A 12,563-nucleotide genomic window follows, 5' to 3' on the forward strand; every position below is an offset into this window, starting at 1 on the left:
AAACAAACATGACTTGTGTTTATTCAACGGATGAGTTTAATAGTCACCCATTCGAAACATTTCCTAAAAGCTAAATGTACTGTACACTGTGTATTCTAGTAGGCTTACTTGCAATTTGTTTGTGTAATGATTTAATGAAGATGTCATGTAATATAAAACTAACTAAAAGTGTATGATGCAAAAGCTACATACTTGCAACATGTAGGGCCTAATTACCACAGTAGCAAAAATAATTTGGTACATTAGGCCTACATATTTTGAGAATTAATTAATATAGGCTAAATCATTGAATGTACAGGGAAAATTGTAGGCTAATAACAATGATTTTGAAATGATTGTATTCCAAATGCCTGGCGTCTTTGACCCCATAGATCCTTCCCTCAGCAGTTGTTGAAATGTTTGTTGCTGATATCCCTCAGGTCATGGCCAACCAAGCCTGGAGGGCTGTTGCATGTTATATTGTTGTAGATGGTGACAACAGTGTGGGGTTCCTCTCCCTCAGCCAGAGTTTCCACTTGCCGGGGCACCGTCTGTGGTCTCCTCAAGCTGTATTCTCTGAGGGGAAGGACACTGCAGTCACACTTCCAACGGTTTCCTGTCAGCCACAGTTGGTGTAGGGTGTCTGGGATATCTGGTGGAATGCTGCTAAGAGCGTTATCTTTCAGGTTTAGATAGCGTAACCTGGGCAGCAGCTGCATGGTACCATTGTGCAGGATCTCCAGCCTGTTAGCTGAGAGGTCCAGCCACGAGAGATGCTTCAAGGGCATGAGGGCCTCAGAGGGGAGCTGACGGAACAGGTTGCTGGACAGCAGCAGATAGTCCAGGTTCTTCAGGCCGTAGAAGGTGTGGGAGGTTAGGGCCTCAAGCTTGTTGAACCTCAGATCTAGCTGTTGTAGGCCCAAGAGTTCCACGAAGCTCTGGCGCTCCACCACAGAGATGTTGTTGTTTTGGAGGAAGAGACGTCGCAGACCTGATAGTCCAATGAAAGCTTGGGTCGTGACCCTGGTCAAACAGCCCTTATCCAGGTGAAGACTGTGGAGCTTGGAGAGACCTTTGAACACTTGATCTGGAAGACTGCGGAAACAGCTGCCAGACAGGTTAATGACAGCCAGGTGAGAGAGGCCCATGAAGGTGCCCATCCGGGCCTCCTGCACCTGGTTGTGCTCCAGCTCCAGAACCTCCAGGTGCCCAAGCCCCTCAAAGATCCTGTCCCCCAAGGCCTGGATCCGGTTGTAGCTCAGACGCAGTTCCTCAAGGTACTGCAAGTCACGGAAAGTCCTGGGCCTAAGTCCACTGATGGAGTTGTTGGAGAGCCGCAGCACATGGAGGCTGTGAAGACCAAGGAAAGTCTCATCATGGAGCACTGATAGTTTATTGTTTGTGAGATCCAGCCATCTGAGGGACTTCATACCCACAAAGGCTCTGGGTACCACCGTGACTATCTGGTTCTGGGCCAGGTAAAGCTTTTGCAGTTTGGGGAGTTTCATAAACACATTAGCCTTAATGACCTTCAGGTAATTTCCGGTGAGGTCCAACTCCTTCAGCTCGGTAAGACCTTGGAAGAGTTGTGGCTGTAAGTAAGCTAGCCTATTCCCAGCCAACACCAGCTCCCTCAGGCCATGCAGGTCATGGAACCCAGTCTCAGGCAACACTGCTAATGAGTTCCACCCCAAGTTGAGAAGCCACATATGTGAGAGGCCAGCAAACAGCTTTTCCTCAATACGGGACAGTTGGTTGTTATGGAGACTAAGCGAGGCGAGGTTAGGCGTGTTCTGGAAGATGGTGCCCGGCAAAGAACGGATGCGGTTGCGCTCCAGGTGGATGTGAGCTAGCGACTTAAGCCCTCGGAACACCTGGGAGTCAAGGGACACCAGCTGACCGCTCTGTAGATTCAGAAAATCCAAGTTGCTGAGATCCTTGAAGGCGGTGGCAGTCAGAGTGGTGAACAGGTTTCCATCCAGCCAGAGGGAGCGAGTGGAGACAGGCACGTCAGAGGGGGCCTGGGTGTAGTTGCGTGCGCTGCAGTAGACATTGAGCTCTAGACTGTAGTCGTCATGCAGACAGGTGCAGCCCTTGGAACAGGGAATGGGCTCCTCAGTAAGTTTCTCTCCCCCTGTGTCAGGGTCTGGCAACACCAGTGATGTCCCCAGTACCCACAACACCAGTAGCACAATGGTGTGCATAACAGCTGGGGGTAGAGAGCAGAGGGAATAAGCTCAATGTTGGTGCTCCTTATCTAAAACTACTTAATATGCTTATTCCCTTTGTAATAAACATGTATTTTCTCACATTTTAAGTCCTCTCTGAAAGCCAATCAATTAACCTATGTACTCTTTTAGATTTTAAACTTAATCAGATTTTACATGAACCAACTGAAGATCAATAGTATAGGCAATGCCTAGGCCTATTTCCAATATTTTAAATACCAAAAAATATTTACTGCAAACATTCATTGCCAACATATGCTAATCTATTATAAAGTGTACATTCATTTATATTATGTGTAATTTTAAAAGATGAAAGTTCAATGAATCAGAATAGTTTGCCCTACCTTAGATTTCAGCAATTTTGACTGAGGTAGACCGACTGACAGCCACCCACTAAATGAAGGACGTGTGTATTTGTGTTTGGAAAGGCAAACCTGCCTAGTCTTTCTAGAAAAAGGTCAGACCCACTGAACTCTCAGAATTAACCTGTTCATACCCTATGACCAGCATCATCATCAGTCTTTCAATGAGACTTTGGCCTTATCTCTCTCACAAATATACTTTGTATACATATACCAATCTATCAGTATCATTTTGAGTGAACATTCTTAACTATTTGATGTTCAAGAATTTAATAATCAAAATGTATTTTTTTCCCATGACCTCAGTTACCCCTCACATAATAAAGGAAGACAAACAGACCAAAATTGGACAACATTTATCTTATCTCTCTATTGGTTCTTAGTTTTAAACTCAGATTTGTCATAGTACATAACATCATTAATACCCCTAAAAAATCATATTATATGAATGTCTACTGTACATATGGTCTGGTGGTCTGACTTTCAAGTATCCTTTGCTGTTTACTAAAGCCAGGGTCCTGTCTCTGAGTACATTTACAGTAGATTCTGACTGATACAGACAGCATGGCTGAGAGATAAGACAAACCTGGTGCAATGAACCTGTGCTGGCTGAAAAGTAGCAATGGCATTTTGAAATGTATTACAAAAAGAGATTCAACGTTGTACTTGCATTGTGCGTAAAAGCTCAGTATTAGAGTTGTTAGATCTTTTTTTGTCTGAATTTTGTCTTGATATCAGTGCACTTTAGCCAATAATTATCCCAGGTATAGGGAAATGTAGCTGTTTTTCTTATCTCACAGCACATATTGAGCTCAAATCTAGGGGTTTGTTTTGGTATCTGACCAATTGACCAGCAAACAGACTCTGATGTTAATCGTGGGTTGACTTTCACTTTATTATCTTTCTCTGTAGCTGGGTTTCGTGAACTTACTGGACTACCCAGAACCGGACATGTGCCTAAGGACGACCATATTCAGAAAAATCTAACAGAAAACGTGACAATTGGCTGGACAATCCTGGACAGACTGGCAGTTAAGAATAGACATGGGTATGTTGTGTAATGCCTTTTCTAATACTGGCAGGCATTAAATTACATTGTTTTGTCACACTGAACGTTTTAGTTGTTAAATTATATCCTAAACCTAGACTTAAGTAGGTATAGCAGGGTTTTAAGACACAATGTCATAATGTTGACACAGAACTGTCACTTTAGGCTTAGTTCTGCGTTTAGCTCACCAAGTTTCTCGTTTACATGATGTCACTGTTCCATGATAGTGAACAACATGAGACTTGCCTGAAGGTGCTAGAAAGATAAAGCATCCCTATTATTTAAGCAGTGTGTTTAATGTTTATAATTGGTGATGCTATTCACTTCTTTCACCACTAGAGAACACTGCTGCTCTGTTATCTAGGCATATGAGTCACTTTCTCTGAAAGAAAATACCCTTCAGCATACAATCCAGTTATCCCAATCTGTTTGCAGATGTTTACGTGTTTTGAGATATTGTTTTCCTTTGAATTAGTCCAAAAAGTTAGCCACCTTACCACATACACTCTGTCATGGCAATATTTCATTCAAGTTTGATTCAGAGCTTCCATTTCTGCTCTAGCAGAGGAGGCCCTTGTTTGCTACAGCGTGGTGTCAAATTACAATAATATGGAAGAACATTGTTGAGTTTTATGCTGTTAGAATGATTAATGAGCCTTTGCAAAAATATATACCAGCTTATTTACTTATCCTCTTTTTAAGAAATGAAGGGAATAAGTCTCATGAAGGAGTGTAGATCCCTGTACCGGAGGGAAATCTGCCATAGTAAGTCTTTATCAATTCCTGCTCCCCAGGCAAACAACTCTAATTGGCTCACTCCCCTGCACTCAACCAGACACAGGTTCCCTTCCCAGGTCTGTCAGCACCAGGAGAGCAGGAGGCTTCATAGTGAGTGACAGAGCCCCAGCTGCAGTGGTAGTGAACGTAGAGCAGTGTCTTGGGCTCTGCTGGGATTCAGTGTTTATATACAGGAGGAATAGATCAACTCCTCAGTCACATAACTAGCGGTGGAAAAGTTTAGAACTTCCTCAGCAGTGGTGAACAGGCCTGAAGGGCATGGTGTAAGTGTGTGTTGGAGGATCCATGCTGATAGCTACAATACATCATCTTCCTTCTCTTTGTGTTGTTCCTTCTTCTGCTTCTCCTGTCTGCTGCTCATGACTGTCTGTCAGAGAATGAATGCCCAGAGGGGCAAGTTCTCTCTACTGCCTTCCAAATTATATCCCAACAGTAGAGAATACTGCCTACCTCCATTAGGCTAACTGTTGTGTAATTGTGCAGGCTGACACTGTTTTGATTGCTGATTATGGTGCAAAGCTATGTACTATTTCACAATAGTAGGCCCCGTGTAGCTCAGTTGGTAGAGCATGGCGTTTGCAACGCCAGGGTTGTGGGTTCGATTCCCATGGGGGGCCAGTATGAAAAATGTATGCACTCACTAACTGTAAGTCGCTCTGGATAAGAGTGTCTGCTAAATGACTAAAATGTAAATGAAAATAATATTTTGGCCAGTTGCACTGACTTCTTTTTCACAGCTGCCTTCTTATACAGATTGTAGGCTAAATACATTAGATGTGTTTTTTCTATAGTGCAGGGCTGTCTAAGGTAGCCTAATGGCACAAGTTCCTTAAGATCACATGCAACAGCCATATTGTATGAAATCTAGCATGTTGTCTTCCCTGGGATTACATATGCTGCTGGCATATCGGATTCTCCAGATGTAGGGAGCAGATAATAGGTATAATTTCACAAAAGAACATTGCCATTCCTCCGGGTACTTTTGCATGAATATTGCAAGAGATGACATCAAACCCAATCCACTGACTAGTGAGGGGGGGCATGGAAGCTTAAACAAGTAATTTCCTTTCTCTTTATACAGGCTATGTATGTAGAGGGCTAAAGTCAAGGAATGTGTCATAAAAAGTTGGTTTGTAGAAGGTTGTAGCCTACAACTACACAGGTGAAGTGGAACAAGCTTATTTCTATTTCACAGTGATAGAACAGTACTGAATGAAAGTTAGGCTAGCGGCTTTGTGTGGAGCCGTGGGAGACATAGGCTAAGAAGAGTTTATCTCAAGGGAATATGAAATAACCATGGAACTTTTTCATTATTTCAGGGATTCATTGTATTATCTTGTTACAAAAAAGTATTTCAATCGACGCAGAACATGAAATAATCCCCTCGAGAGATTAATTATTATTCTCCAAAAACAAGAATCTTCTGCCCTCAAGATAAGAGTAATCTTCCCTGAAGATGTAAGATTATTCACTTGAAAAGGATGTTCCTGTAAAATTGAAAATGATGCCCCAACCTGTCTCAAAATGGAGAGAAACTGTCATGATCCCCATCTGAAGCAAGGGTAAAGCATAATGAAGCTGTAGCACAGAAAATACTTTGTAGGAATGAACTAACCTGTCTGATTTTAAACGCATGAATCAAAAATTACTTTGACCCACTGGTCTGCTGTTGAGATGAGTCCATATCACACGCCATCTGTTGGTTACATCCCACTATGCCAATAGGCATTAGATGATACCTGCAGGCCTCAATTTCAAACGAATTGAATTATTGGCACCAATGTTCCCTCTAATGTTTTGGGGCACTGAGCAAAATGTAGGTCTTGTGAGTGGAAACTTGAACCTTGTGAGAATTTTGTGCAACTTCCGGAGCGCGTTTATAGTGAACACCCACGGGGGGCCAGTATGAAAAATAAAAAAATTATGTATACACTCACTAACTGTAAGTCGCTCTGGATAAGAGCATCTGCTAAATGACTAAAATGTAAAATGTAACACTGATGCTGTACCCTTACAGTTTTAGACAGTAGACAATAGGCTACTGTGGCTATTGGAGCATAATATAGGCCTACCAACAAAACCAATGGAGCAAATCACATACGATTTTTACATGGAAAAAGCTTTTGATTTCTATGATATAGCCTACAGTAGCCTATATGTGGTGTTCAATGCAGGCCTACATTGTATGAGACTTTTAATAACGTTTTTACATTATGAAGGGCTTGACAGTAATGATTTTTTACTAGGGTCTGTAACACCATGGGCCAAATAGGTGACTGTAAATTGCATTGTATTGTGTTGTATGATGCAAGAAACCACTTTACAAAATAACAGTAATTATTATTACCATGCAGAGAATTAGACAATGTAGGCTACCCCTCTGCCTATTGGCTTATTTGCAAATTCAAGGCTGCCTCAAAATCAGTGGTGGAAAAAGTACCCTATTGTCATACTTGAAAGTAAAAGTAAAGATACTTTAATAGAGAATGACTCAAGTAATAGTGAAAGTCATCCAGTAAAATACTACTTGAGTAAAAGTCTAAAAGTATTTGATTTTAAATATACTTAAGTATCAAAAGTAAATGTAATTGCTTAAATATACTTAAGTATCAAAAGTAAAAGTAAAAGTATAAATCATTTCAAATTATTTATATTAACCAGCACCATTTTTACATTTATTTTTGGTCAAAAAATACCATGCTATTGTTTGAGGATAGCGCACAACAACAAAACACCTTTGTCACGGCAACTGGTTTGATACATTCACCTCTGAAGGTAAATAATGTACTTACATTCAGTAATCTTGCTCTGATTTGTCATCCTGAGGGTCCCAGAGATAAAATGCAGCGTAGTTTTGTTTGATAAAATCCATTTTTATATTCAAATAATCTAGATAATAATAATAATAATAATAATAATAATAATAATAATAATATGCCATTTAGCAGACGCTTTTATCCAAAGCGACTTACAGTCATGCGTGCATACATTTTTTTTTTTTTTTGTGTGTATGGGTGGTCCCGGGGGATCGAACCCACTACCTTGGCGTTACAAGCGCCGTGCTCTACCAGCTGAGCTACAGAGGACCACAATAGATGTGTGAAGGTTAGTGTATTTTCTGTAGGGAAGCTAATGATCCATCATGTATGACATTCCTGGGAGTGTGTAAACTTATATTTTTGTATGTTTTCTATAGTTATGTACTTGAAAATGTATAAATTGACCAAAACTCCTGGCAGACTTGATACAAAATATTGTGTAGTGATGTAATCCTTCACTGGATCAGTCTGAAACACACAATGCTGCCATCTTGTGGACAAAATATAAATTACACCTATATTCCTACATCTCTGTCTTGCCTTTCTCTTGTATTTCAAGGCTGATGCAACAAAACAAAAAAGAGAAAAAGCATGTTTTTTTGTTTGTATTATCGTTTCCCATATCTAATCTGTTATATTCTCCTACATTAATTTCACATTTCCACAAACTTCAAAGTGTTTCCTTTCAAATGGTATCATGAATATGCATATCCTTGCTTCAGGTCCTGAGCTACAGGCAGTTAGATTTGGGTATGTCATTTTAGGCGAAAATCGAAGAAAAAAAGAGTCCGATCCTTAAGAGGGTAGTACTTTAAAGTATTTTTACTGAAGTACTTTACACCACTGCTCAAAATACAACACTGCCCCTTTAATTAAGACATCAGCTTTTTACCTGACAGGCTTTTCAAAGACTACTTGAAATGTAGCCTACACGTGCTCTTGTAGGAAGCAGTAACTCCCCATGGCTGTGCTATACTTATCTATAACTAAGCTAATAACTTGCTAACTAGCAAAGAATATCAACAATTCTGCACTCTGATCTGAAAAGCGCATTCACTCGCGGGTGATTGAAAGACCGCTCGTAGGCTACCCCCGCCAATAGAATTTTACTCCTTTGTGTTCTGGCTCTGCCTACACCAAAATCAAAGACTCAATCTTGCAAAGTTAGATTTGTTTTGTTTTGTTGAAAAGTGGCTGATATAATGTTGATTCGATCACAGAAAAAACGTTGATCTATATAGTGCAAACTAATGGGGCGAACTCAGTGAAATTCAATCTCTTGCGTCTCTGCGCGGCCTGACATTTCTTCTGCACCGCAGTCCTGGAGGAGGTGCGCGGCCTCGCACGAGCGCAGCTTAAAGGGAACATTGATTGGCACAATTTTAATTCCATCTAACTGGAGGGAGGCAATTTTTCACAGTTAATAAGAACAAAGGCCTTCCTTCGTGATACACAATACAATTGACTCCCGGTTTGTGGTATGAAAACGTCTGACAGATACCTATCCATTCAATAGCTCTGACATTTCCAACTGTGTGAGCCAAAGCCATTTGAACCATTTGAAACATTAGTGACTGAAATCATGCCATTCAGCCTCATACTCCTCTTGGGAGGTAGATCATGGGTTTTTAGGCTGGGTTTCTGTATAGCACTTTGTGACATCTGCTGATGTAAAAATGGCTTTATAAATACATTTGATTAATTGATTGATATAAGGTTTAAAACCCTCTAACAGTTTCCTAGGCATTCAGTCAACCTTGATAAAAAAAAATCTGGAGCCCACACAATGCAAACACCCAATGGCTGATGGGAGATAAGCCTATCTGTACAAAGCATTGAGGGTTGATATTAAAATGTGTTTTTATAAGTAGGATAGACTGATTTAAATGTTCATTAGCACATTAGCAGCAGATTTGATCTTTAAGCCTCATATCTGAATCCCTCCAGACCTACTAGTCAGGATATGCCCACGATTACTCATACTGTACCTCCACTCATCAATACCCAGAATGTCTGTTGAATACAGGAGGCTTCGTTGCTCTCTGCCTGTTTGGTGCATAAAACACAAAATGTTATGCTTAGATAAGCAGACCAATTAGACTGTAAAATTGCAAGACCAATTTAGTGTCCTATGCTCATAGGCCATGACGTAATTCTGGACAAGCTGTGTTCTATGTTGAATGGACATATTTTATAGCTCTGATGGGTATGGTACATGGGTTGGCAAGCAAGGTACAGTTGAAGTCGGAAGTTTACATACACCTTAGCCAAATACATTTAAACTCAGTTTTTCACAATTCCTGACATTTAATCCTAGTAAAAATGGCCTGTCTTAGGTCAGTTAGGATCACCACTTTATTTTAAGAATGTGAAATATCAGAATAATAGTAGAGAGAATGATTTATTTCAGCTTTTATTTATTTCATCACATTCCCAGTGGGTCAGAAGTTTACATACACTCAATTAGTATTTGGTAGCATTGCCTTTAAATTGTTTAACTTGGGTAAAACTTTTTGGGTAGCCTTCCACAAGCTTCCCACAATAAGTTGGGTGAATCTTGGCCCATTCCTCCTGACAGAGCTGGTGTAACTAAGTCAGGTTTGTAGGCCTCCTTGCTCGCACACACTTTTTCAGTTCTGCCCACAAATATTCTATAGGATTGAGGTCAGGGCTTTGTGATGGCCACTCCAATACCTTGACTTTGTTGTCCTTAAGCCATTTTGCCACAACTTTGGAAGTATGCTTGGGGTCATTGTCCATTTGGAAGACCCATTTACAACCAAGCTTTAACTTCCTGACTGATGTTGCTTCAATATATCCACATAATTTTCCTTCCTCATGATGCCATCTATTTTGTGAAGTGCACCAGTCCCTCCTGCAGCAAAGCACCCCCACAGCATGATGCTGCCACCCCCTTGCTTCACGGATGGGATGGTGTTCTTCGGCTTGCAAGCAACCCCCTTTTTCCTCAAAACATAACGATGGTCATTATGGCCAAACAGTTATATTTTTGTTTAATCAGACCAGAGGACATTTCTCCAAAAAGTACGATCTTTGTCCCCATGTGCAGTTGCAAACCGTAGTCTGGCTTTTTTATGGCGGTTTTGGAGCAGTGGCTTCTTCCTTGCTGAGCGGCCTTTCAGGTTATGTCGATATAGGACTCGTTTTACTGTGGATATAGATACTTTTGTACCTGTTTCCTCCAGCATCTTCACAAGGTCCTTTGCTGTTGTTCTGGGATTGATTTGCACTTTTCGCACCAAAGTACATTCATCTCTAGGAGACAGAACGCGTCTCCTTCCTGAGCGGTATGACGGCTGCGTGGTCCCGTGGTGTTTATACTTGCGTACTATTGTTTGTACAGATGAACGTGGTACCTTCAGGAGTTTGGAAATTGCTCCCAAGGATGAACCAGACTTGTGGAGGTCTACAATTTCTTTTCTGAGGTCTTGGCTGATTTCTTTTGATTTTCCCATGATGTCAAGCAAAGAGCCACAGAGTTTGAAGGTAGGCCTTGAAATACATCCACAGGTACACCTCCAATTGACTCAAATTATGTCAATTAGCCTATCAGAAGCTTCTAAAGCCATGACATCATTTTCTGGAATTTTCCACGCTGTTTAAAGGCACAGTCAACTTAGTGTATGTAAACTTCTGACCCACTGGAATTGTGATACAGTGAATTATAAGTGAAATAATCTGTCTGTAAACAATTGTTGGAAAAATTACTTGTGTCATCCACAAAGTAGATGTCCTAACCGACTTGCCAAAACTATAGTTTGTTAACAAGAAATGTGTGGAGTGGTTGAAAAACAAGTTTTAATGACTCCAACCTAAGTGTATGTAAACTTCCGACATCAACTGTATGTGTCTCAGGAGTGTTGGGATATGCAAAAAAAACACATTTCACACTCGTACAGGTTACCCACTCGTACATGAAGCAGGCCAAATATAAGCAACCCCTCTTTGGCCTTTGATAATAGTCTATTAGAGAGACATTCGTTTTGCCAGAATCTAGCCTCTTATAACAGTGTTCTTATCTTATCTCTGTCATGGTGCTGCAGAGTTAATGGAATCATTTTTTACATTACAGCACCTTTTTGTTCCATTGTCCACGAGAGCCATCTCCCATTTAATATAATAATATATAATACTACGATAAATAATATATCATAATATATGTAATTTAGCAGCCACTTTATCCAAAGGGAATAACAGTCATGCGTACATACATTTTACATATAGGTGGTCCTGGGAATCGAACCCAAAATTCTGATGTTGCAAGCGCCATACTCTACCAACTGAGTTACAGAGGACCTGATACATACCACATATTTACCTGATCAGTATGCTGTACAGGACAATGAGAAATAATTAGGAAAATGTCATATGCTGAAGAGTGAATTTGCCAAACTTCATATAGACTGAAACATTTCCCCCATTTTAGACTCATTTACACACTTCATTAAGTAGACATGCTTGAGGTGCACCCTCATAGATACAACCAGTCGCCATTTAGTTGATTGGCATCCAGCCTCTGCTTACAACATATGATAGACTTCAGTGTTCTAAACACAAGCCCCTGGTGTTACAGATTTAACTGCAACATGGAGTGTTACACTTCCCTTTCAGTCTCTCTCTGTTTTCAGATCCTTTTGTATTACAGTATTTTGCTTCTTGATGAGATTAATTTGTCACAGCAATATTGAGTCCCCAGTAGGTTTTTCATATGAGGCCATATGAGTGCACATAGTAGCCTACAGTATGAATTTGTATACTGCCTATAATGACAAAGGAGGGGGCATTCACATTTCCAAACTAACAGGAGGGGCCCCTTAAAGCTCAGAGTTTCTAAGAGACTGATGGAGCAGACAGAGCCCCATGGACACTGTTGCTGTTGGCAGGTCTAATGAAACCCTGGATTATGTGTATTTCCATACGTAATGAGCTACGATTCTTCTGTGGGACCCATGACAGCCACTTGCCCTATTGTCAGCCATTAAATCCCCATGTGATAAGCAGCCAGTGCTTGGGGGATCCGTTAAGAGCATGTTGTCTAGAGCTTTTACTCAGTCTGATAACCCTAGTCAGCCCTTCCCCATTAGCAGATTCCAGAGCTGTACCACTGTCCCCTGTAAACACTAAGCATCCACATAAAACCTAACAGCTGCATGTGTTAAACAGAACCTTGGAATGAAGTGTTTTATAGGCTGATAACAGCCTGACAGAGCAATAACACCACATACTATATAGCTTCCCACTTTCTGTATTTGGTGCAGTGGGCCTTTGGGGCATACAGTACATGCTGTCAGACCCTCCTGTTAGACTC

The 12,563-nt window shown here is 40.8% G+C and overlaps 1 protein-coding gene across 1 annotated transcript; it reads right to left on the bottom strand.

The window, feature by feature from the left end:
* Positions 1-13: 13 nt before the first annotated feature.
* On the bottom strand, positions 14-2,641 carry LOC121569114 (insulin-like growth factor-binding protein complex acid labile subunit). Its single transcript, XM_041879765.1, has 2 exons — positions 2,552-2,641; positions 14-2,188 (listed from the first exon to the last, which is right to left on the bottom strand). The coding sequence occupies exon 2, from the start codon at positions 2,181-2,183 to the stop codon at positions 381-383; it is 1,803 nt and encodes a 600-aa protein (XP_041735699.1). The 5' UTR covers positions 2,184-2,188; positions 2,552-2,641; the 3' UTR covers positions 14-380.
* Between the last annotated feature and the right edge of the window lie 9,922 nt (positions 2,642-12,563).

This window comes from Coregonus clupeaformis, chromosome 7 (genome assembly GCF_020615455.1).
Source record: "Coregonus clupeaformis isolate EN_2021a chromosome 7, ASM2061545v1, whole genome shotgun sequence".
Taxonomy (NCBI): Eukaryota; Metazoa; Chordata; class Actinopteri; order Salmoniformes; family Salmonidae; genus Coregonus; species Coregonus clupeaformis.

Bases quoted from the DNA above. Each gene is read 5' to 3' on its own strand.
- LOC121569114 (XM_041879765.1), bottom strand. From the start codon at position 2,183: ATGCACACCATTGTGCTACTGGTGTTGTGGGTACTGGGGACATCACTG.